This window comes from Caretta caretta, chromosome 8 (assembly GCF_965140235.1).
Source record: "Caretta caretta isolate rCarCar2 chromosome 8, rCarCar1.hap1, whole genome shotgun sequence".
In the NCBI taxonomy this organism is placed as follows: domain Eukaryota; kingdom Metazoa; phylum Chordata; order Testudines; family Cheloniidae; genus Caretta; species Caretta caretta.
In genome coordinates, this window is record NC_134213.1 from 74,556,019 (window position 1) to 74,582,778 (window position 26,760).

The window sequence follows — 26,760 nt, forward strand, 5'->3', positions numbered from 1 at the left end:
ATTCCTGCGGCTATCACAGAATCGTGGGATGGGTTGAAATGATTCCCTATACAGACCTGATTCTTAGTGTGCCTTTGTCTTTGAGCCCTATAATAGAAATAGCCAGTCATCTGCCACCGGATCTTAGTTGAATCTGCTTTAGGCCACCTTTCATGTTGCGTGCAATTTTGCAAACTCAACTGAGACTTACTGATATGAAGTCAGGTTTCACAGAGTATCTTTCACATTCATGCTAACCCCAAATACTTTGTGGTTTTAAAAAAATTAATAACGAAGGCGGCACTGGAAATGGCAGCAATTGCAGGAAATACAGCAGCCATTGTGCCCTCTACAATAGCTCCTTCAGACCTTGAAGTCAATGGAGACTAGACTACCTGTGTGCTTAAGGACTGCAGGACTCCATCAATCTGCTGGTCTCCATGTTAAATCTGCTTGTCCCCTCTCCCATTGCTGTCCATATATAACTCGCCGGCCTTGATCACCTGGACCAACTATCCACTTACAAGAAATGCAGGAATAAACATGCATGAAACTTTTCCCCATAAATGAGCCTATTATAAGCTATTTGGTCCTTCATAATATACAATACCATTTTTGTCCACTCAGTACATGGCACTTTCTAAAGCCAGACCTTAAAACTATTATTAAAAGATAAATGTAATTAATCTGATAAATAAGAGTTGTGTTTAATTTCTTTGGCATCTAAAAATCAAAGACTTCTGGACATGGTAGTAAACTCTACATAATAGTAAAATTGTAAAACAAGGCTATATATTGTATATATACCGGAGCAGGATTAGAATTAAAATCCTTGAGATTTCAATAGCTGCACAGAGGATAAAATGCACAACTTTCAGTAACAAAAATTAAAAAGTCTTGTCTAATGCGCTTCTCACTGCGCTGAAGAGGGTGGGGTTTTTTTGCCTTCATCTATCGTTATTCCTTAATTTCTGTGGGGGAGCCCAGGGATGGGCTGGCAGGGGGCTATGGCTTGGGAGTGAGGGCCACTAGCCGGGCTGGAAGGGGGATCCCAGGGTTGGAATACCAGGGGCTGTGGGTTGGGAGTCAGAGGCAGCGGCAGGGCTGTGCTAGTACGGGGCTGCCCAGATCAGTCCCTGGAGTGAGGCAGGAGCCGGGGGACAAGCACAGTGGGGCAGGGGGGACAGATAGGATCCCTCCCAGGGTGGCGCGGAGCCAGCACCTACCTCTCTCTGCCAGAGCCAGGGGAGCCAGTTCTCTCCAGCAGAGCAGCAGTTCCTCCAGGCAGAAGCAGCTGCTCTTCCCACCCTCCTGGCGGGGAGGCTGATTGCGGATACTCCTGCAACCGGACTTCTGGTGTCCAGTCAGCAGTGCTGACCCAACACTGCCAGGTCTTCTTTTTGATTGAACTTCCGGATTGAAAACCGGACACCTGGCAACAGGGATGCCCGAATGGGGGGGGTCAGGAGGCCATGGCCCCCTCTTTTAAAAGTGGAAGGACTATGCCTTCAGGGTGAGCAGCGGGGGGGGGGAATGGAGGATGGGCGGGGCCATGGGGTGGAGAGGAGTGGGAGATGGGGGGTAGAGGCGAGGGGGGCCAGGGGATGGAGAGGAGCAAGGGGCCTGTGTGGGGGAGGGGCCAGAGGGTGGAGAGGAGTGAGGGGGCAGGCGGGTGGAGGGTAGGGGCAGAGATAGTGGTGGATGTGCAGGGGGAAGGAGAGGAGGGGTCAGGGAGCAGAGAGAAGCGAGCGGCCGGCAGGCATGGGGGGAAAAGAGGAGCCAGCTGTGGGTGCGGGAGAGGGGCTACGGGGCGGAGAGAAGCGAGCGAGGGAGTTGGGGCAAAGAGGAGTGAGCAGTGGGTGGGGCCTCAGGGTGGAGCACAAACAGAGTAGGGGGGTGGGGCCATGGTCTGGGCACTGTGCCCCTTTCCGAGTGTGGGCCTAGCGCATGGCAAACGCTGTACTAAGCGGCAGTGCGCTCCCCTGTGCGAGGTGCTAGAACTTCTGAGGGCATTTAGCCCATGGCTCTGTATGGTGCAGTGAGCTGAGCCACTCAGATTCTTTCCCAGTGAGCTGTGGGAGAACTTGTCTTTCCTTCTGAGCACACACAGGGAACTGTGGGAAGGCATTAGAGTATTGTCAGCACTCAAGTGACCTTTTAGCTGGGTTACCAAGTTGAGTGAAAGCAGCACACGGTTTTAGCCTAGCGCGTGAGAGGAGCCAGCTATCTTGGGTTGAGACTGAGATTTTTGTATGTGGACAGGAGGTGATTAGAGGCAACAACACCCAGGTAAGAACCCTGGAGAACTCTGCAGTGAAGACATACCCTAGGAGCCTGTTTGATTTTTCTTCCACTAAAATCACTGGTGGTAGGGCCTGTCCAGCCATCCTAACAAATGAACTCAAGTGGATGTTAATTTTTAGGGAAAATCCAGGCTTTGTGGCCAGATTAGCTGCTGGGGAGGTGAAAGCTGGGGGGGACAGAGAGGTTAGGATGACCAGATTGTCCTGATTTTATAGGGACAGTCTCGATTTTGGGGTCTTTTTCTTATATAGGCTCCTATTCCCCACCCCCGTCCCGATTTTTCACATTTGCTGTCTGGTCACCATACAGAGAGGCGTCATCCCAACTGCACAGCTATTCCTTACTCCAGGCCAGAGAGGTGGGAAAACAGGAGGATCTGCACAGTGTCAGGTTTCCCAATCCCTTGGTCTAGCAGTGCTCCCGCCTCCCCCACCCCCCCAACCCAAACTCCTGTCTGGCTTTTAGAAGCACTAAACTGCATTTTTTTAACTCAAGATTAAATGTGTAAAATAGGAAATGCTTGCTTGGCAAAAATTTCTCCACCCTTTGGCCATAAACCTAGGCTGAGCTTAATTAAAGCTAATAGACAAAGTTACAGTGGAAAAGACAGGGCAGCTCCAAAACCCTGTTTTTAATTATACTGTGGAATTTCTTTCTGCTAGATCCCCTGTCACCATTTAGCCTGAAGAAGGCCCAGGGCACATGATGCATTCTGCAGATTGCTGTACATATCTGGTGCCCCGGGGGAGAATTTCCTATGTGCAAACTAACTATTCAGGATTTCGGAAGAATCTGTTGTAGCTGTTACAGAAAAATGTAACGCAAGGTGGGTAGGAACAGAAAAACACAGCAAGCTCTACCAGCGCATACAGCACCAAACAATACTAGTAAAGGACCAGCAAAGTGTGGAATGTGTGGTAGTTGCTATATGCTATAGCTATCAAAGAAAGATATCAAAAGGGAAAAAATGAATAGTTTTAACTAGCCAGACAAGCATCTGAAGGGAAAATATATTTTGTGGGGGTACAACTGCTAACTCAGCAGAAGGCATTGGTTTCAGGTGTGCTACATGAACCTTGTCCTTTTTCATCCCTATAATTTCCTGTGGGCCACAGAGGCTGTTAATCCCATTTCATGAGAAGCTCAGTGCATGGTTACTATTCTTCTTCTTCTTCTCCAGCCTCCCCCACCCAGCCCGGCAGTCCTGCATCACTGTCTCACTAGCTGCTCTTCTCAACAACAGTCTAGAATTATTATTTTTTGCTATTATTTTAGTCCTCTATTCTTAGCTGTTTAGCACCTGCTGCCTCCTCTTTTTTTTCACCTTAGCTCTTTAATCGCCCTTGGTTTTTAAACATTCTTCCAGGGGAGGGAGAGGAGCACTGGGTTCATGGTGATGTTCAGTGGGGCTCTGTTTATTTGGTAAATTACTGGATTTATTATGTCACATTTATTTTGTATACACTTTTTTCTCCCCAGCTTCGTTTTCTGGTGGAGCTTGCATGGCCTTTGTCTTTATTTCTTGTCCTTGTCTGGCTGAGGAAGGCTAATCCAGTCTATCGCCAACATGAATGTAAGAATATATGTTATAAAACTAAAATAATAATAATAATTATTGCAATAAAAATTATTAATGCCTAAAGGCCCCAATCAGGACTCAAGGCCCAGTTGTGCTAAGTGTTGTACACATAAAAAGATGGCCCTGCCCTAAGTAGTTTATAGTTTTAGTAATTTGGGGACATATAATGTCCCTGAATTAAAGTAACACAACAAAAAATCCTATGTTAATTTATGGGCCATTTCCCTGCTTATAAAGGCAGCAGCCGTACCAATACTATCCTAATAGTAGATACTGGGAGTTGTCTGTTCTGAGGATTCTGAGTGCTGCTTAGTTCTCTGCCATTGATGGCACCTTGCTCTGCCAATAAACCCTCTTCTCATTTCCAAATGTAATTGCTTGGCTCTACGCACATATTGGTCTAAACGCTGGTCTGACTTACCCTCTGGGATATCGGTGGTGTTGGAAGGTTATAGATCTGGCCAGAATTAGGCCTGTTGTTGGAAATCCTCCCAAGAAATTTCCCAGAAGTTTCCAGATCACAGGCCCTGGTTCTCATGGGGGATTTCAATCACCCTGACATCGGCTGGGAGGGGGGAGACATATAGCAGTGCCCAGACAATCCAGGAAGTTTTTGGAGAGTGTTGGGGACAACTTCCTGGTGCAAGTGCTGGAGGAATCAACGAGGAGCCATGCCTCTCTTGATCTGCTGCTCACAAACAGGGAAGAATTGGTAGGGGAAGTAGAAGTGGGTGGCAACCTGGGCAGCAGTGACCATGAGATGGTCGAGTTCAGGATCCTGACGCAAGGAAGAAAGGAGAGCAGCAGAATACAGACCCTGGACTTCAGAAAAGCAGACTTTGACTCCCTCAGGGAACTGATGGGCAGGATCCCCTGGGAGGCTAATATGAGGGGGAATGGCAACCAGGAGAGCTGGCCGTATTTTAAAGAAGCCTTATTGAGGGCGCAGGAACAAACCATCCCGACGTGCAGAAAGAATAGCAAATATGGCAGGCAACCAGCTTGGCTTAACAGTGAAATCTTCAGTGAGCTTAAACACAAAAAGGAAGCTTACAAGAAGTTGAAACTTGGACAGATGACTAGGGAGGAGTATAAAAATATTGCTCGAAGGTGCAGGGGTGTAATCGGGCAGATTTAGAGCACAATTAGAGTTGCAGTTAGCAAGGGATGTGAAGGGTGACAAGAAGGGAGTCTACACGTATGTTAACAACAAGAAGGTGGTCAGGGAAAGTGTGAGACCCTTACTGAATGGGGGAGGCAACCTAGTGACAGACGATGTGAAAAAAGCTGAAGTACTCAATGTTTTTTTTGTCTCGGTCTTCACAGATATGGTCAGCTCTCAGACTGTTGCACTGGGCAGCACAGTATGGGTAGGAGGTGAGCAGCCCTCAGTGGTGAAAGAACAGGTTAAGGACTATTTAGAAAAAGCTAGACATGCACACAAGTCCATGGGGCTGGATCTAATGCATCCGAGGGTGCTGAGGGAGTTGGCTGATGTGATTGCAGAGAAATTGGCCATTATCTTTGAAAACTCATGGTGATCAGGGACATCTGGACAATTGGAAAAAGGCAAATATAGTGCCCATCTTTTAAAAAGGGAAGAAAAGAAAATCCGGGGAACTACAGACTGGTCAGCTTCACCTCATTCCTTGGAAAAATCCTGCAGCAGGTTCTCAAAGAATCCATTTTGAAGCACTTGAAGGAGAGGAAAGTGATCAGGAAGAGTCAAGATGGATTCACCAAGGGCAAGTCATGTCTGACCAACCTGATTGCCTTCTATGATGAGATAACTGTCTCCATGGATATGGGGAAGGCGGTGGATGTGATATATCTTGACTTTATCAAAGCTTTTGATACAGTCTCCCACGGTATTCTTGCCAGCAAGTTAAAAAAGTATGGATTGGATGAATGGACTATAAGGTGGATAGAAAGATGGCTAGATCATTGGGCTCAATGGATAGTAATCAACGGCTTGATGTCTAGCTGGCAGCTGGTATCACATGGAGTGCCACAGGGGTCAGTCCTGGGGCCGGTTTTGTTCAACATCTTCATTAATGATCTGGATGATGGGATGGATTTCACCCTCAGCAAGTTCGCGGATGACACTAAGATGGGGAGAGAGGTAGATACACTGGAAGGTAGGGATAGGGTCAAGAGTGACCTAGACAAATTGGAGGATTAAGCTAAAAGAAATCTGATGAGGTTCAACAAGGACAAGTGCAGAGTCCTGCACTTAGGACGGAAGAATTTAATGCACTGCTACAAACTGGGCACCGACTGGCTTAAGCAGCAGTTCTTCAGGAAAGGACCTGGGGGTTACAGTGGACGAGAAGCTGGATATGAGTCAACAGTGTGCCCTTGTTGCCAAAAAGGCTAATGGCATATTGGGCTTCATTAATAGGAGCATTGCCAGCAGATCAAGGGCACTGGGGAGGCCACATCTGTAGCATTGCATCCAGTTTTGGGGCCCCCCCATTACAGAAAGGATGTGGACAAACTGGAGACAATCCAGCGGAGGGCAATTAAAATGATTAGGGGGCTGGGGCACATGACTTATGAGGAGAGGCTGAGGGAACTGAGCTTATTTAGTCTGCAGAACAGAAGAATGAGGGGGGGATTTGATAGCACCCTTCAACTACCTGAAGGGGGGTTCCGAAGATTCATAGATACTAAAGTCAGAAGGGACCATTATGATCATCTAGTCCGACCTCCTGCACAATGCAGGCCACAGAATCTCACCCACCCACCCTGCAAAAAACCTCTCATCTATGTCTGAGTTATTGAAGTCCTCAAATTGTGGTTTAAAGACTTCAAGGAGCAGAGAATCCTCCAGCAAGTGACCCGTGCCCCATGCTACAGAGGAAGGCGAATGAGGATGGAGCTAGGCTGTTCTCAGTGGTGGCAGATGAAAGAACAAGAAGCAATGGTCTCAAGTTGCAGTGGGGGAGGTCTAGGTTGGATATTAGGAAAAACTATTTCACTAGGAGGGTGATGAAGCACTGGAATAGGTTACCTAGGGCTTCAGAAAGCCCTGGCTGGGATGATTTAGTTGGGGTTGGTCTGGCTTTGAGCAGGGGGTTAGACTAGATGACCTCCTGAGGTCTCTTCCACCCCTAATCTTCTATGATTCTATTAAATTAATTATTTGGTTGGAAGGCCTGGAATTACTCCCCTCTAACTCTCACATTTGTGAATATTAATATGACATGGTCCTTAACATAATCATTTTAGTAAATGTGGAGGGTGGGATTTTCAAAATGGTCAGCATTGGCCTAACTCTGCTCCCTTTGAAATCAATGGGAGTTCTACCACTGACTTCAGAGGGAGCAGAGTTAGACCAATTCTGAGTGGTTTTGAAAATAATACACAGAACATATGTCTTTTTATTTGACAAAGACAAAAACCTGAAAAAAACTTTCCTGGCTAACAAAGTAACCATAATATTCCTCTTGCAACAAGAAAACGTGTGAAGCTCCAGTGTTCATTCAAGCTGCCTTAGGAATGAAACCCAACAATTAATATTTTGTCTTCTCTTCTCTGTTTCATATACACAGGCCATTTTCCAAATAAGGCTATGCCCTCTGCAGGAACACTGCCATGGTTACAGGGCATCTTCTGTAATATGAACAATCCTTGTTTCCGCAGCCCCACCCGTGGAGAATCTCCTGGCATCGTGTCTAACTACAACAATTCCATGTAAGCAAGGATGAACCTACTGCATTCAGGGAAGAGATGTGTGTGCTAGGTTGGGGCTGCATTAGTATACTGAGGTCCTAGAGAAATGCCTAGCAGCCTGTCTCTAATGCATATCACAGATGTGACAGATCTTGGTGAGCAGTCATGGAATAACTTCAGACACAAAGTCCACCCTCAGATTGGCTGTAATCCCCATCCCCTATCAATGGGGTGGATTCATGATAAAGGGTATTTTATAGAATTATTCTGCAGTGTGAATTAAAATCCAGCCCTTGGCAGAAAGTTGAGCATCCAGGAAGACTGGATGGTTCAAGATGGAGGTAACTGTAGCATGTAGATCTAGATCTAGCCCTGGTCAATAAAGACCAAAAGGTTGCATCTGATGGCAGTTCTATGGCCTGTGTGAATTGAGTTTGGTGGTGTCCCTCCAATTGCCAGTGAACAGATGTCCACATCACAAAAACCACCACTTCAGTTGCCAATTATAGTAGAACTCTAAGAACAAAGGCCCAGGATTTAAGAGTATAGAACCTGAATTGTCTTTTCCCACCATTTGAGATACTTCCTCTAAATCAGGACTGGGGCAAACCGGCAATGTGGGAAAGCTTGCATGGACTCCGCCCATGCTGTACCTGTCTTGGTAACATATAAAAGACTTCCCTCAGTCTGTCAATTCTCAAACACTAAATTCACTCATGGGGAGATGGGCAAAATTCTGATCTTTTGGTCAGAATGATCTTTGCAAGTGCTTCTGTGTGTTGTGTATTATAGCTGACTCATGCAAGTCACAGAGTTTAGCAGGGCAAGGACATCTAGAGTAAAATGAGGACAATTGCAAAATCTGTTAAAACATGCAGAAAGTAATGGCCACATGCCCACTTGTCAGGGGGTGGTTTTATCTTTTGAGAAGTGATACTCAGACCTCTGAGGTTCAAGAGCCAAATTAGCAATCAACATTGCCTAAAAGAGCCACATTAGTGTGAAATTCATTGTTCCATTTACTGTAGTACTATATATTCATATTTAAACAGTATGATGGGAAATATTTAGTTTAGTTTACAGCAAAATGACTAACCAAGTATTATTATTTTATCCATTACATTTGGTTGTTAATATAGGAAAAGCATCCTGATTGGTTAATAATTAAATCACAATGTTTTAATATCATGTGCTGCAAAGAGCTACAGAAAGACACATTAAAGAGTCACTTGCAGTTCATGAGCCTCAATCTGAGTAACATTGCTTTAGAGACTCCAAAGCGGAAACATCCATGAGCTAACAACATCAAGGCCGTCAAAGGTGCAGCCATCTGAAACTGGCCCACTTTGGTTTTCCCTTTTCATTCCACTTTCTTTTTTTGTTTATCTGTGAACATTTAAAATGTTAAATCAAACTGAGTGGCCTATGAGCTAGTGTATTTGTTTTCTGAATAATGCACCTTTACTTTTCTAGGTTTCAGAGTAACAGCTGTGTTAGTCTGTATTTGCAAAAAGAAAAGGAGTACTTGTGGCACCTTAGAGACTAACCAATTTATTTGAGCATAAGCTTTCGTGAGCTGCAGCTCACTTATAGAATCATAGAATCATAGAATATCAGGGTTGGAAGGGACCTCAGGAGGTCATCTAGTCCAACCCCCTGCTCAAAGCAGGACCAATTCCCAATTTTTGCCCCAAATCCCTAAATGGCCCCCTCAAGGATTGAACTCACAACCCTGGGTTTAGCAGGCCAGTGCTCAAACCACTGAGCTATCCCTCCCCCCCACATGCACTTCATCAGATGCATACTGTGGAAAATACAGAAGATGTTTTTATACACACAGACCATGAAAAAATGGGTGTTTATCACTACAAAAGGTTTTCTCTCCCCCCACCTCACTTTCCTGCTGGTAATAGCTTATCTAAAGCTATCTTTACTTTTCTAGGTAGTCTCTTTTTTCCTGCTGCTGCTTTGTGAGGCAAATCAGATTCAACACATCAGAAGAGGCAAACATACTGTGCTCTCTGAGAGATTTGACTTGACTTCCTTCTTGTTTTGCTATTTCCTATCATCTAAAATAAGTTATTTAGGTTGAAAGTATCAGTCTTTGTATGGAAAAATATAGCATTCTTAAAAAAATGCAGTGTATCAGCACCGATGTATGTCCAGGTTCTATCTCATGCCCACTGCATAGGGTGTGGTCATCCGTGACAGCTCAATACCTAGATGTGCTCTGTTTCTCACTGCTACTTATTAGAATTTATTGGTACCTGTTCCACAAATACAGAGCCTGATTCTTCCACCCTTACTTGTATTGTACTACTGTACCTTAAACTATGGGGTGGGAAGGCTGCACCCTGAGTAAAATACTACTCAACATTAGCAAGCATGACCAAATTAGGCTCAAAGTAATTTTCATTTTCAAATTGGGCTTGTAGGTTGCTGCTGGTTAGTGCAAACTTTGACTCTGTTACAATAGCTAAAATAGTTTCTCTGTACTAGTCGTTAGATTGATGCTGCTGTAATGAATCCATAGAGGTTGACATGTCTATAGCCTGACAACGTTAAAGCCATTCCAAAGGGTTTAACCAAAATCCCAAGTTTTAACATGCTCAAACTTTGGGGAAGTTTGGATTCTAATCCAGATCCAAACATTGCTCCATATGTCTAGTGAACAGTATGACCAGATTAACCTGTGTGTGAAGAGCCTCATGCTCTTTGTTTCCGTGTTTCCCATGACATGTAAGGTTTGTCTTACCTGCCCTGTGTCATTAGTCTTTTCTAATGACTCATTGATTCTTCTTTCAGCTTAGCAAGAGTGTATCAAGATGCTCAAGAGCTTCTACTCCAAGCATCTGAAATCCATGACTTGGGCAGAATCTGGGAGGAATTACGCATTATGATCCAGTTTATGGAAACAATGAGGACTAATCCTGAAAGAATTGCAGGCAATTTGTTTCATTATATTCTTTAGACTGTAGTACATTCCCGCCCAAGAGCTGGATAATCCTCGCCTCTGCAGATAATGTCAGGAGTGACCATACAATTCACACCTGCCTGTTGATAAACATACATTTAAACATTCTGTATTTGAATGGCCTTACAAATTATTGATTTAAATTCTAAAAGGACACTCCCAAAATTAGTGGGACAAAAATGGATTGCCCCGGAGTGTGGCAGTGACCTATTCTAGCTACAAGTCCTTCACCTCAGAAGTGTGTTTGTTTGTGTGTGTGTGTGTGTGTATGCGCACGTGCGTGCTAAAATCTAATATTGTGACTCAGCAAATATTTGTTAATAAGAATATATACAGTGACTCCAATAAACTCATCTGATGCAGGTGTTCTAGGATGGTGTGTGCATATACCGTATGGATGCCTTGAGGGGACTAACTCATTGTGAATAGCTTGGGGCACCTCAAAATACCCCAAAATGTAGGCTTTTTAAGAACACAAATATATTCTGAGCTGCATTTTGGAAGCGAGCTGCAAAAACTGATTCCAAACAATCAGCTCTGTGGGAGTGAGGGAAAGCACAAAATGCCAGAGCTTTGAAGTTCAGAGTTCCAGGGCTGCACTCCAGGTTTTTCAAGCTTTTCAACTTTCTTTGCAATCCCAGTTCTGCATTTGGTGTTCCTTTACAGGGCACGTCAACTCTATTTAAGTCAGAAAATAAACAAGTGTGTTCCAGCTGCCAGGCATCCTGTGTAGCCCAATATTAGTGCTGCTTCAGAATCCCAGTTTAAAAAAAAAAAGTCAATAGCCTGATTTATTTTAAAATAAAAGTTGTATTCTGCTTGTTCATAAAGCAGCCAACAAAACTCATGCAGGGGGATAAAGAAACAGGATGAGAAGCACTACTCTTTCCTCTGCATGGAAGGAATTACTAGCTCTGTGTGTGTGTGTAAGTTACATATATAAACTGTGTTAAGAGAACATTAAGGGGGAAAAGCCAAGCATACAAAAATTAGGAAATGCCACAATTAAGGTTGTTTGTATCAGTCCCCTGGCTCTTTGAACCAGTTTCAAGACTCAGCCACCCCATCACAGTCCCCATCCCACCCAGTCTCTCCCTTTGCCATTTCCCTGGTCCCAGCTCCTAACTTTTCTGCATGCCTTTGAGCCTGATCCCTCCTCCACACTGGTGAGGCACGAACAGTGGGGAGCACAGAAAGCACAGGATACAGTCTCCCTGCTCTCAGTTCCTGTCCTTGGTGCCACAGCAACCCTAGGTTTCCTGCAGGAGCAATTACAGGGAAGGTCTTGCTCAGCCCCTAGACTCCTGTGCGTGTTCAGTGCTGATGGAATCTTTGGCGTATTTACCTGCCAAACCCTAACAAGTCTCTACTGAGTGTGAACTGAGATATTCAGAAGCTCAGAACTTGGCCAAATTTAGCAGATTTTCCCAGGGATGGCAAAAGATGATACATCCTGACACCAGTGCAACCTCCCTTCTTCCTCAAGCTCCCCAGCCAAATTTCAAGAGCCTGCTGCAAAGCATGGAGGACTAGAGTTTCTCAAACAATTATAAGAATTGTTTTTAATATGGGCAAAAAAAACATTTTCCCCTAGCTTCATTCTGAGAAACAGCTGAACTGTTTTTGCTGAAATTTTCCAAAACAATTTAGTGTGAGGCAGACATCTAGCATGGAAAATTTCATCCCAAACACTAGTCTGGTGAAGTTAAAAGCAACTGAAAACAGGATCTTATAATGGGAGGTATGCAGCAACCTTAAGTATGGGTGGCACTATCTGCACTATCTATGAGATACACTAGAACATTCAACAGTAATGGTGCAGAACTTATGGGCCAAATTCTGAGATCCTTACTGAGCTTTTACTTGGACAGTTTTCATGCAAAATTCCTGTTGACATCAGCAAGAGTTTTCAGGGTTTGGCTCATTAGTAACCTTATCAGGAGTTAAGGTGTTTTGGACCCATTACTGTCAATTATATATATTATCATAAAGATGGAAGGAATGGAATTTTGTGGCCTTTCTTGTGTGTTTGTGTCTGTGTGTATTGTTTCTTGAGTAGGATTTGTTTAATAGTGGGGACTATAAAGCTTTAATGCTGTTCCTTGAGACATGCCCCTTGAAAAGAGTAATGAAGTTTTGCCTGTGAAAAGTTTTAAAAGGGCCATTCTTACAAAATATAAAATTAGGCTGTTTGCACATGTTGCTGTTGACAGTGAATGCGAAGTGAGTGTAAATGACACCGATTGTCAAAGGTTGTTTGTACAACACCCAGCAGAAGGGGGAGGGGGAGACTGGGACGTCACAACATCATAGTAACTGAATATATAAAACAAAACATGACTTCAAAAGAAAACGCCAAGATTTCCAAATGTGACCAGTGATTTTGGGTGCCTCTGTTTTCAGTTGCTTACCTTGAGGAGCTTTTAAAAGCCGTGCTCAACTATGGGGAAGGCCCTCTTACTGCTTTTAGGGGCTACCTCACTTTTGTCTCATTCAAAGTGCGGGGGACGAAGGAGATGTCAGGTTGGCATGTGTGTGTGTTTTTAAATACGTATGTTCATTAAGGGCCCCCTACTTTTTCCCCCATAATTCAAGCACTGTTTAGGAGATCTGATTTTCAGATGGTGGGTGCTCAATATTTTCTGAAAACAAAGCGCTATTCAGGTGTCTCGTGGTGGACCTCAAAGTCACTAGTAACTATTGAAAACCTTGGCCAAAGCACACAGTTTCCATGGGTCTAAGCAGGGCATTCTTTAATTCACCTTGTCCATCTTCTCAGTGCTCTTTACATTGCTTCCCCCTGCATTCAGGAAGAGGGTTAAGAATCCGAGACTTCTTGAAAGAAGAGGAGTCTCTGACGTCCTTTCTGCTGAATGATGCTGGCCTCTCAGACTCAGTGGTTTTCCAGCTGATTAATTCTCAAGTGCGCCCTGAACAGGTGGGTTGATATAGGCTATGTCTACACTTACAGCAGCAGGTAGAGTACATACACTGCAAACGCTCCCAGCAGTGTAGATGATGAGGCACTGCTTAGTTGAGAAGAGTAAAGGCATGCCAGAACCCTAGCATGTATTCCCTACATGGCTCTCTACATGCCTAAGCAGTGTCTCCCCTGTCTATACTGCTGTTTTTAGTAGTGTAGTGTCCTGGAGCCTTTCACTACCACACATGTAGCTACACAACAGTGTGGGTGCAGCCTGCCTTTCACTGTGGCATGTAGCTACCTGTACCCTACCCAGTGTAGACAAGGCCTTTTAGTATAACAGCAGCCACCTGCTATTGCAAGGCAGTTATCTGTGTGGAGTGGAATCTTTGTACATTCAGGAATAAAAAGCTGCCCAGCTGGAGGCACCAGGTGGGTGATAGCGCCTCTTCCCCCTTCGTTAGTTTTTCCAGAATCCAGACTTATTTTGGCCTTAAAAAATACCTGGGGGATGGACTGAACCAAGGCACTATGGTTTGCTGCCTGCATTACTCCAAAGCAGCTGAGTTCATATCTGGTAGCTACACTGCCTAGCAATGAATCTGGCCCTGTGATCAAAGACTTGGCTCAGGAACATCATGCAGCTGTGCCCCATTTTAACTCAACAATGTGGTGAGCAGCAAGAGAGAACTCTGTGGGTAGAAACGTTTAACTTCACTTCCCCGATGTCAGCTGGATCACACAGGGGCTTTATGGCACTGTCTCATGGAGAAAGATGGGAGCAGTGAAAAGCAGACCAGCTGTCCTGGATCCTTAATGAATAATAGATCTACTCAGAAAATTCACAGTGAAAATTGCAAGTCAGATCATTCCTGAGGTAGCTACTCAGAGGATTGTATGTGACTAAGTCCAGGCTGTCTTTGGCCTTCTGTGTGCCAGTGGCTGGGGAGCTCTGAGAGGAATGCTGTGCTGATGAATGAACGTTGCTGAATCAGACCCCTGGGATTACTGCTCTCCATGCTGTGTGTGGTGGGGGGGAGGGGGAAATAATTCAGGCTGAATGACACAATTCTTCTTTTTCATTGTCACATAAAGCACAAATGCTGGAAATGTGTGGGCCTGCTTGTGGCCAGCAGGAGAGGGGATTAATGAACTTGCATTCACTTCTTCTCAGACTTTACAGGTTCTAGCTGGTGTGACTGGTTGCCAGATTACTCATCCACTACAGGACTGACTAGAGCTACGGGAAGCTCCCTCACCCAGTGAGCCCCCCCACCCCCCACCCAGATCCATAGCTGGTGTAAAGTGGCATATCTCAGCTGACCTCAATGCCACTTTGTCAATTTACACCAGCTGAGGAGCTGAAAAGCTAGGTCTCTCTAGTGCTTCTGAAGTAAAAATACAGAAAAGGACCCTGTTGGGGCTCACTTCACATTTTCTTTCACTCCTCATCCCCCTCCTAGGTCTGCTATCCTAAGGAAATGACCCATTGTTGACTGGTTGTTAGTAGTGGGTTCCCAGGTGCCTTTCCTTATCTAGTATTGAAAACAGTTTGGCTATATACAGGGCCAAAATATTTTCAACACAGCTGCAGAAAGCATGATCCTGACTTCCTGTAACGTGGATATCTGTCATGCTTTCTGTAATGGTGTTGTGAAAAGTTTGGCTCTTTCTACATCAGAATCCGAACCATTTTTAACACCAGCTGAGGAAGAGCCAAAGGAGACCTATTGTTGACCATGAGCACTGGTCAGGAATTTTCCAACCAAATACTTTTTAATTGGAAAATGCCAGTTTGAAGAAACCAAAATGTTTTGCAGAAAACGTTCTGAATTTCAACAAGCTCTGTTGACAGCCATTGTAGATTTCCATGGGTACAGTTTATTTCTAGGCTTTTGGCACTAGTCACTGTAGCAGCAGCTCATCTTACAAAGGTTAATTTCACCCTATGAGGTAGAGCATGTATTAGCCACGCTTCACCCATCGTGAGCTGAGACACAGGGAGATTAAGGGCAGGTCTATACTTAAAATGCTGCTTCTGCGCAGCTGCACCGCTGTATCATGTAAGAGAAGACGCTCCTACGCCGATGGGAGAACTTCTTCCATCAGTGTAGTTAATCCACCTCTCCAAGAGGTGGTAGCTACATTGACAGGAGAAGCTCTCCCATTGATGTAGCCCTGCCTACATGGGGTGTTAGGCTGGTATAATTATGTTGCTCAGAGGCGTGGATTTTTCACACCCCTGAGCGACTTAGTTATACGGATATAGGTCTCTAGTGTAGACCTGGCCTAAGGCTGTAATTTTCAAAGGGCCTGTGGGAGTGACTTTCAGTGGGAATTGCATGCCTCACTCCCATAGGCCCCTTTGAAAACTGCAGCCCATGTAACTTGCCCCTGCTGGAGAAGGGGGTAGAGCCAGGACTAGAATAAAGATCTTCTGAGTCTTGCTACAGAGGCTTAATCACAAGACCATATGTCCTCTCAAGGATCTTCTGCTATTCCAGATCTGGATCTTTTACACATTTACATAGTTAAACGCAATCTCTCCCTCTCTTTCCCCCAACCTCAAAGAAACTTGTTAACAAGAGTCTCGCTCCTTGGCAAACAGCTAGCTGCTGCTCTAGCTCCAACCTCCTACCATGCTGGGTGTGCAGGAAATGACACACTGAAATGAAAGCAAAAACTGATCAAAAAGCCTGCTAGTTGAAAAATAGTTTGTACTTCAGCTTGCGTGTTCTGGCTAAACAGTGACACACTGATAAAATTAGTAGAGTTTTCCTCTAAAGAGTTGCTTTTGGGTTGCAGCACAGAAAAAGATAAGCAGCTTAGAAAAGGTTGGCTAGAGCCCACATTGTAGAACAACTTAAAAGGGTGGAGATTGGGTGTGCTTCTAACCTCTTCTGTTCCTGGGCAGTCTCACAGGGCAGCTACATTGTGTAAATAAAATAACCTCTTGCAGTTCTGCGATGAATCCCTATCAGTAACATCCACGTCATGGTTTCCTCACTTGCTTTACAAATCCAAACAAAGCATTCTTGCTAGCCATCAGTGCAGCTCACTTTGAGCCTGGAACTTAGGTATGGCCAACCCCAAGCCAGGCATCTGGAACGCTTGTGAAACACTTTGAATACATCTACACTGCCTTCTAAACTGGGGCTTAGACTCAGGTTTGAGCCCAAACCCCTGCTACCGTACACACGCAAATCTTCTGACTCGGGTCGCCAATTACTCAGAACAGGATTGACTGGAGTGGCGGGGAGTCCCACTGTGACTTCTGTCCAAGCCCTGTCATCTTGTAGTGTGGACATAGCTCAAGCCACAGACCCAAGTCAGTAGTAGTGCAGTATAATGCGTTAGCTTGGTTGTGAGACCCAGGTCCAGCAATTGTACACCCAAGTTTTCAATGCAGTGTGGACGCTTAAATATGGACTTGGAAACACTATCTCCACAAGCACAGGTCCCACAAACCCGGGTTTTCAATGTAGTGTAGATATAGCTCTTGCGTCCACATTCAAAAATGCTGTCTGTGCTTCCCAAGCTTTGAGCAAATGCCTTCACCACAGTGGGTTAATTCAGTCAAACTGGAACAATCCAACTTTTAACTTGTTCTCACCCATCCCTCTTTGGATTTTGCCTGAAAAACACAAACCAAACTTAAAAGTCCAGTCAGTACTGACATGTCTTCTGTTGCTTTCTATCCTCTCCCTTACTATCAGAGTTGTGCTAATAATATAGGCATGAGCCCTTAGAATATCTGGCTCACATAGTGTTAATGAGTTTAGGCATCAGTATAAAGTAACTTTGCAACAGCAGATCACCCCTAGGGGACATCACATGGCACAGTCACAGGCCACACTCCATTGATCGGTCATATTTAACTTTTGAAGATTGATCATCTAATGATGAGATTATCACTGCTGCAGATTAGCCTGAAGCAGGGCCATTGCCGAGTGTGCCTATCCCAGCACAGTTCCCTTAGAGGGCGAGAGCCTACCCTTCCCATAGTGCGATGGGCAGGGCCGGTTCTAGGGTCCCATTTGGGGCAGTGGGAAGGGAATTGGGTATTTGGGGGGGGGCCTCTGGATATTCCTATTTAAAAAAACAAACAACTTTCAAGGTGTCTAGGAACTAGTTAGGCCCCAGGGGAAAATCTTGGATTTTAAGAGTTTAAAAAAGTAAAATTTGGCTACTGTATCAGGATTTTGTGTGATTTATAATTTATATCATGGATGAGGATTGTACATACTGCACATATTTTGGCCTTTCTGACAATAATTTGGGGGCCCTTGAAGATCAGGGTGGGGGGGAATGTCTCCTTAGATCCTTTGCGATGCCAGGCCTGGCTATGGGTATCGCATTGTCTAATAACTTGAATTGCACACACGCTCAAAATATAAGCAGTCATTTAAAATATTAATTTCAGTTGTGTGCTGTATTTCATATGTGAATGTTGTTTTAATTGTGTCATATGACACATTCCCTACAGCCTTGTTTACACACACAAGTTGTGATGCTTTAATATACTGGCACAGTTAAAGTAGCACAACCCTCCTTGTATGCACACAATAACCTATATCTGCTTAAGGAACCAGTATAACTGCAGCCACACTAGGACTTGTACCACTATAACTATTTTGGTAAAAAGTCACCCCTAACTGAAATAATTACAGTGGTACAAAATATGTGTGTAGACCAGACCTTCGTTGTCATTGGAAGTTTGAGAATCAGAATAGGGTTGGCCCTTTGCTCTCTGGTCAGCCAGGGTTAGAAGCATGCTTGACCCATACAAAAGGTAGAGTCACATGGCATGTTTGGCAGGTTCCGGGGCAACACTGACATACACGTGGGAGCCACATTCATTCCTCCTTAGCCAGCAGGATGACTGGATATGACACAGGCCCTTCTTGAGGTGGTGGGGGGAGACAAGAATACTTCTGTCTCTGAAAACAACTTGGATTCCCCAGTGAGGGGAGAAAAGCCTTGCCTAGGGGAGGTGATTACACATGACATCAACTGGCGGTCACTCGAGGGCTGTGGCTTCAGAAGGCGGTGTCACCCTACAGTCCATGAAGGCATTGGTAGGGTCTAATTGTAACCACCAAGGCATTAGTATTGTCTCTAGTTCTTATTGAAAAGCCTGAAGGTTCCACAATGATAAAAGTGAATTGCTTTTGGCTGCAGTTTGCCTATGGAGTCCCTGACTTGACTCTGAAGGACATCGCCTGTAGCCAGACCCTACTCAACCGCTTCATTATCTTCAGCAGCCAAAGGGGTATGCATGCTGTGTACAATGCAATGTGTGCCCTTTCCCAGGAGAACCTGCAACAAATAGAAGACTCCTTGTACGCAAATATTGATTTCTTTAAGCTTTTCCAGCTGGTGAGTACTAACACAAATCTGCCTGGCGTGTGTTGTTTCTGGTATTCTACTTCAAGGATTTTCTTTGCATTATAGCACCCATGTTCTAAGCAGACATCTACATTTTTGCTAGGGCAGATAATTAGGTTACTGGTTATAAGTAAGGCTAAGATTTAGTCACAGGTAATTTTGGTAAAAGTCATGGACAGGTCACGGGCAATAAATAAAAATTCACAGCCTGTGACCTGTCCACGACTTTTACCAAAAATACCCATGACTAAATCTCTACTTTTGGGTTGAGGTCTCCCTGCTCGCCAGCAATATAAACATTAAATAATAAATCTGTCTAATATATCTGAGTTTTCTCAAGTGTAAAAGTCCCTCTTCAAGTCAAAGCCCTTCTTCGCTGCCCTGGAATTGATTCCACTTACACGTTTATTGTTTAAATCTGTGAACAGATTTAAAATTGAGGGGTGTGTATGTATTAACACACACATGCATGTGTCTACACAACCCTGTGGCTTGTTGGTGGCAATGAAAGCAAATCACAGTTCTGATAGTAAAATGGATGCAGAGTAATAAGATCCCTTCCTTTGCTATCTGGGCTTGTTTCGCTGCAGTGAGGAAAGTAAGCCTCTTTCCAGAGCATTGCTGTTATTGCAGCTGGTTGGGTAGTTGTCGTGTTTTCTCCATTTCAGATGCTCGAGTTATATGAAGTATAAACACAAAGATAAAGTTATTTAATTATCTTAACACAGCTCAGGGGGGAATTACAATTTTACTCAATGCAGAATCAGTTGCTCACTGAAATACAAAAATCCACCCTGATCAAGTGTTTCTTCATCTGCTTCATGTGTAATCAGTCTTGCTCAATGCAGTATCAAGTGGATTAACATGGAACCACTTGGATTAAGAATATCTGTGAGTTTGACACTGGCTCTGTTTGTCTTCACTGCCTTAGGCCACTCTGTATTATATGGCCATGTGGTTACACTTGTACAACATAACCACCACATATCTAACGGCTTGGCTATACTTACATTTTATTGTGCTCTAACTTGCTGGCACAGGGGTGTGAAAAATCACCCCCCTGAGCGCAGCAAGTCAGAGCACTTTAAAGTGCTAGTGTAAACAGGCTTCGAGAGCTGGGAGCCAATCTCCTCATGGGGGTGGATTACCAGGAGCCCTGGGAGAGCTCTCTCCCAGTGCTCGCGGGTGACCACACTCACACTTCAAAGCACTGCCGCTTTGCATTTTCACACTCACTTTGCACAGAAGTAAATGACTGCAGAGTGCAAGGCAGTGCAGAGTCAGCCAGCCCATTGGGAGTAAGGTTTCCAGAATTGGGGCCTGTATTGGCTCAAAGAATCCCTTCCATTCTGAAGGGCTCCATTTTCTAATGATGTCACCTTCTCTCCCAGTGAAACTGAAAACGTTTGGACAAATTTCCATCCCACTCTGTGCTGCAACTCCTAGTACATTGGGGTTCAGTAAGCTGCTATAGAACTGTGCTCTATAATATTTGGGGTGGAAGAAGCTCACTGCCTGCACATGCCCCGCTCCCCACCAGTCCTGTCTCAGCCCCATGCTGTGGTAATGTAGGAGGATGTCAGTGGGGAAGAATTTTCCTCCTAGTGAATCATTCAGTTATTCCAGAGCACATCTATTTAGAAGGCTTTCTGTGATATATGAATCGTATCAGATGCATCATGCTAGAAATATTTAAAAACAGTAATTAGCACACACATGCAATGCTCTGTGTATTATGGAGGAGGAGGTGACAATTTCTCTTCCTTTCTCCTCTGGCTAATGAAAGCTGTTTCCATGTAGGGTATTTATCCTGGGGTCTTTTCTGTTTGCTTAGGAGGAACTTTGCTAGCTTTTTGTTGTGTACACTGATTTCTGTTCAGTGTTGCAAAATCTTTCAAAGAAGAAAAGGCTGCTCTCTGGCCTTTCAGAGTTGTATCCATTTTTAGGCTCTTGGAGGCATCAGGGGAAAGTGAAAACATAATTTGAGGCAGTTTTTTTTAGCAAGCTCCTCCATTCAATGTAACTGACATGTTAAGGTACAAGCATGTGCTTTCCATGAAACTGCTACTTTTGTGATTTCCTGTTAGTTATCTGCAGAGTGGAGCTTCTTCTGCTTTCTTAACTACTGCCATCTGAAAGGAAGAAAGAGCATAGGGTCGGAAAGCAGTATAGACATGCAGTTCCAAAGGAACCTTTTTAAGAGACAGCCTGATTATAAAATGTAATAGTTAATTTAAAAGACCAGCTTTATATTTTGTTGTAATCCTAAAGAAAATAGCAGCCTGTGGAAGAAGAGCAAATGAGATACTCCACTGCAGGATGGGGCTTTGAGCCACACCACTGGCATAATCTGGCCTAAAAACCCATTTTTATGGGTCCAGGAGAATAACCCCAATGCAAAGCACCTGACACAAGGGCTTTTAAGCCATTCCCCATATTTGTTGCTGGTATAGCAGAGGAAAGGGATGAAGCCAGGACTACCATGCACCACATAAATCTCCAGCTGTGTTTTCAGTGCCCCATGGCCATTTCATCCCATTGAGAGTTAGAGCAGTTAGTTACTTTACTCAGACTCCTTCCCCCCCCACATCCCAACTGTGTAAAATCCCGGAGGGCTACAATTTATTTAGTCAATAGCTGGGACAGAACTTTGAACCTTCTGTTCAAAAACAGACTCCTACCACTTGAGCTAAAGGAGAATCGACTGCCCTTTAAACAGAGCTTTCCGTTCCCCGTAGTGTAACTGGGTAGTAGACACCATTGTCCGGTTGACACTGGACTCATTTCTTCTCTATTTTTAATTTAATCACAGCTTCCCACTGTTCTAGACAGTAAGGCGCAAGGTGTTGACCTGAAATCCTGGGGGAGAGTGCTGTCTAATGTGTCTCAAGCCGTGCGAGAGGTAAGAAATCTGATAATGAACTGAATCACCCATTTTTGGCAGTGCACAGCGCTCCTCTGCCCTTGTTTGATCCATCAGTTTGTCTCACAAACATCTGATTTATCTGAAAGAATCCAGGCTACATCAGTGGAATGGTCAAGGAGTGATGATCTGTGGAAAATACATCCTTAGTCTCTTTCCCCACCATAAATATGGGTGTAAACTTCAATGGCTATGAAACATGACAGCATTTTTCAGTAAGGCAGAAGAGCACAAGCACCAAAACTGTCTTGTTGCTAGTGTGGAATAAAAAAGGAGAAGGCACCTTCAGGTCCCACTGCTCACCTCCAGGAGGGCTGGGCACAATCAAGTCCTACCCATTCTGGTTTTCTTGTGGAGGGTTGCTGTTAATAAAGAAGTCTTGTTTTGCTACAGCTAGCCAGGAGGCCAAGCATTCAGGACCTTTTGTTGGTTCTGCAACCGTTTGTACAAGGTGGAGGGCCAGAATCCTTCAGCCACCTGATCAGCGCCTTGTCTAATCTTCTCTGTGGCTATCCAGAGGGAAGTGGTTCCAGAATATTCTCCTTCAACTGGTATGAAGATAATAACTACAAAGCCTTCCTAGGGGTTGACTCCACCAAGAAGGAATCCATTTATTTTTATGACAATACAACCAGTAAGTTTTCCCATCAACTCCTGCATACACTTAAGTCTTTGGGGTTGGCTATAGCACTACAGAGTGGTGTTTTTAAGCAGTTGATTTGAACAATTAGTGCCTGGATGGTTACCCTTCACATTTGGGAACTGGAGACAGGAAATCCTATGATGATAAATCTGACCGAAGCACACTTTCATTTACAATATAGGAATGTAAGAAATGCCATATTAAATCCAGATTATTGGTGTACTGGGTCCAGTATCTGTTTCTGACAGTAGGCAGGACCTCCTGGTGAACAATTCTGGAATAACCTGCCCAAAAGGGAATTTTCTTAAGTCCATCAGTTAATGGTTGATTTATGACTGCAAGCACATATCTTCTTTTAAAAAAAAAAAAAAAATCCTGTGTAGTGTACTGTGGATATCCTTGTTATGCAGATAAGTAAACTCCTGGCCTTAATCATATATTGTGGCAATGAGTTCCACAGGTTATGTATCATATAAAAAGTATTTCCATGTATCAGTTTTAAATTTGTTGCCTGTCAGTTGCATTGACTGTCCCCTTGCTTTTGTATTATGAGAGAGGGTAAATAGAGACATCTGTTTTTTTACCATCTCTACAATTCATTATTTTATATCCATTAGGCCCCCTCCTGTTTGCCTCCTGTCTAAATTTTCCCAATCTTTACAGTCTTTCCTTATACGGAAGTCTTTCCATGCCCCTAAACATTTTTCATTGCTTGTATATGAGCCCTTTCTATTTCTGCTGTGCCTTAACAGCTGTATCATAACTGGTGCTGGGTATCTTTTTGTCCCATAGAACATGGAACACGTAGCGATAGATATTGTTATTGGCTCAGTTATACCCTAGGGTCTGAGCTCTGCTGCTGTAGGATGCTTCCTGTATTTTATCCTAAACCCTGCTGCCATTTAACTCCCCTTTCTCTCTATGAATGTGTAGCCACCAAGGATTATAGATCTGTCGACACATGCCCAGTACTCTGCTTCCTCGGTTAGGGAACAGATGAAAGAAATGCTATCCAGCTAAATGACTGTGCTAAATGCAAGAATAAAATGGAAATTCTTTACACAGAGAGTTTAATACTGAGTTATATCTTAGGATCCAGTTGCAAACTTTTTCAGAGTTCAGGATGTTCAGTCCCAGGGCTTTCAGTTTGGACACACCTCCTGTGTGGATTAAACCACCATGGGCAGGCATAGAAATAACTACATACAATATCAACAACCATACAAGAAGGTAGATCACTGGAGAAAAAACTATAGATGTTAAGAAAAGAGAGAGGGGATACAGATGGGTTCTCTAGTTTCCTGCCATTCGAAATGTCCTATGAATGAAAACTAGCAAATATTGAAATTCATTGTGTCTCAGCTTTAAAACTGCTTCGTGTCTTTGTTTTAAGAAAAGGAGTACTAGTGGCACCTTAGATGCATCCGATGAAGTGAGCTGTAGCTCACAAAAGCTTATGCTCAAATAAATTGGTTAGTCTCTAAGGTGCCACAAGTACTCCTTTTCTTTTTGCGAATACAGACTAACACGGCTGCTACTCTGAAACCTGTCTTTGTTTTGCAGCCCTAAAATCTACTCAGCAAACTTTGCCATTTGTTTCCCCTGGGTAAAGATGTATTTGAGATCCCACACTGTTGTGTTGCTTTTCAGCTACTGTGTATCTATTTAGGTACAGCACAAAGTAGCCTGTTCAGACCCCAGAGTCAAAGAGGTTTGCATTTGTGATTTGGGCAGACTGAAGCCTGAAGGATGTTATAAACAATAGAGCGTGGGTATGGTTACATAACATCTGTCCTAATTTTTTCCTGTAGCACCCTTTTGTAATGCATTGATCCAGAGCATGGAATCAAACCCTTTAACCAAAATAGCATGGAGTGCTGTGAAGCCCCTGCTGATGGGAAAAATCCTCTTTGCTCCTGATTCTCCTGCTGTAAGGCAAATACTGAAGAATGTAAGAAATTCTGATATATACACAACTAGTATTTTTAACCAGCTATCCCCCCCAATGAATAACCCAACCATTTTGCCCTCGTGACCTTTTCTTCACAGAGTTCTTTTTGCTTTGATGTCTAGAATGAATCATAGGAAGGAAGAAATTGTGACATTTGCTGAGACCTGAAAGTCAGAGATTTCAAACCAATGACATCAAGGTTAAGATTATACTTAAGGGTAATTGGAAGAGAGGGCCTGCGTCTCCTCTCACACTAGTGGAATTAGGCATCAGTAGGATTATATTAGTGTATACCAGATCAGAATTTGGCCCACTCCCTCTTTGCAAGCCTGAAACTATTCTATCTTGATGGCAAAGGAAAACCAGTTGTAAGTGAGACAGGATAATGGGAAATTACCCATAGTTCTGTGAAGATTCTTTGGCCTGAGAAGTCTTTTTCAGTGGTGATGAACAAAGTTTCATCTTTCTTCTCAGAAAAAGAAATGTGTTGGACCCATTTTTTAACACTGATTAGAAACGGCAGAGAAGAGAGCAGAATATTATATGGGGTGTGGGGAAGGGGGCAGGCTGGCTGTTCCAGGGGCAAATGGAAAGGAAGGATGGTCTTGTGGTTCAGACACTGGACTGGAATTCAAGAGATTGGTATTTAAATCTCAGCTATGCTGCAAGCTGTGGCAAGCTTCTCTGTGATTCCATTGGTAAAACTGGGTAGTAATATTTCTGTCCTCCACAGGATGTTAAGAAAAAATAAATGTTTATGAAGTGTGCAGCTATTATTGCAATTGAGGGAAGAGGGTTATATAAATAGATTTATCTATCTAGTCACGCTTGCTTCTGTTAAACACACAGAAGAAATGTGCTATGGGTGTCTTGGATGAGCCCAACAGAATTCAAGGAATGCCCTTTGTGAGGCGCACTCTTTCTGTCACACTCCATTGCCACAATGTCTCTTCTATCGTGTTTATTGAGTTATTGTAATTAAATTAAATTAGATTAGTAAGCTTTGGATTGCTACAAATCATTAGGGTCAGCATCATTGCATGCATCTGACCCTGAGTGGTCTGTATGTGTTTGGGTTATCTCTCTAACATATTGATATTCCTTTCTGGTTGTTAATGCCTCAGGCAAACTCCACATTTGAAGAACTTGAGCGCCTCAGACTGTTGACCAAAGCCTGGGAAGAAGTGGGACCTCAGCTGTGGCACTTCTTTCAAAGCAGCCTGCAAATGAATATGATCCGAGTATGTTGTGCCCTGGCTGGGGAACTGTGATTAGAGCAGCCCTTCAGCTTCCTTATTTCATAGGGGATAGGAGAGTTAACCTGGAAAGTTTGGATGGAAGAACAACCTTTGCATGAAGCAATGTTATGATTCCTAAGAACGTATGGGTCTGTGGTCACTGGGTTTGTTTTGCAGACTTGTCTGATATGCATTATGAAGACACTGGATCTGATCCCCAGGTCTAGCTAAGCTCTGCTTGGTGCAGGAAATGAAAGAGAAAAAGTGGTATTATGCTTCTTTTATACCCACCTGATCCTTGGGTCAGCCAGGGGTGGTTTGATCCCTTGCACAACTTAGAGCAGTCTCAGGGCTGCTCCAAGTTGCACCCAGCTGCCCCTAGCCCCAAGGTCCATTCTGGCAGCTGAGGATAGCAACTCGGTAGCCATGTCCTCTCCCTTCTGGCAAAGTCCCCTATATAGGGGCCTGCAAGGAAGGATTCTGCAAAAGTTACTGTTTACATCGGCAAAAGGATCAATATGCTGGGTCTCCTAAAGTCCAGAGCAAACGGTTAAGTAACTCATATAGCTTAGATATAAAGAGCAATTCATATTGAGAAATGCTATGTTTGTTTGAGAGCTGTTTTCTCTGCATGTGGAACTGATGTTTCAGACGTATTCCAAGCCTTGTAAAGAGGAATAGAATTAAGGATCAAACAAAGATCTGTTGCTTGTAACTCTCCCTCTTAGATGCCTTTTTACAGACATAACTCCGTGGCCTACCCTTTCCCATTAATTGGGGACTCAATAGGATGGCATGTAAACCTTTCCAGCTAGAGTGGGCTCATTCGAAAGCACGTAAAGAGTGATGTAGTAAATCAGAACTGATGTGCTTCCCAGAACACTCTGAAGAACCCCACAGTGAGACACTTCTTGAATCGACAGCTGGTTGCTGAAGATTTAACTGCTGAAGATGTGATCAACTTCCTCCATAATGGATGTCCAGAAAACCGCGAAGAGGGTGTGGCAGACTTTGATTGGCGGAATATCTTCAATGTCACAGACCAAGCTTTGCGTTTGTTTAATCAGTATTTGGAGGTAAGGTTGGAACTTTTATTAGGTGGTGGGCACCACTGGAAATCCTTAGAGAGAGACTATATCAGAGCATCATCATCAGTGCTTAAATGCTATGGGTGCTAAGACAG

The 26,760-nt window shown here is 43.9% G+C and overlaps 1 protein-coding gene across 1 annotated transcript in view; it reads left to right on the forward strand.

Moving 5' to 3' along the window:
- ABCA4 (ATP binding cassette subfamily A member 4) overlaps window positions 1–26,760 on the forward strand; it is a 116,389-nt gene that overhangs the window by 14,108 nt on the left and 75,521 nt on the right. The window contains exons 3-12 of the mRNA XM_048862192.2: window positions 3,763–3,856; window positions 7,417–7,558; window positions 10,343–10,482; window positions 13,322–13,449; window positions 18,616–18,813; window positions 21,635–21,724; window positions 22,139–22,379; window positions 24,200–24,339; window positions 25,464–25,580; window positions 26,456–26,653. Of these exons, the coding sequence (XP_048718149.2) occupies window positions 3,763–3,856; window positions 7,417–7,558; window positions 10,343–10,482; window positions 13,322–13,449; window positions 18,616–18,813; window positions 21,635–21,724; window positions 22,139–22,379; window positions 24,200–24,339; window positions 25,464–25,580; window positions 26,456–26,653 (1,488 nt within the window). The remainder of the gene's footprint in view (window positions 1–3,762; window positions 3,857–7,416; window positions 7,559–10,342; window positions 10,483–13,321; window positions 13,450–18,615; window positions 18,814–21,634; window positions 21,725–22,138; window positions 22,380–24,199; window positions 24,340–25,463; window positions 25,581–26,455; window positions 26,654–26,760) is intronic.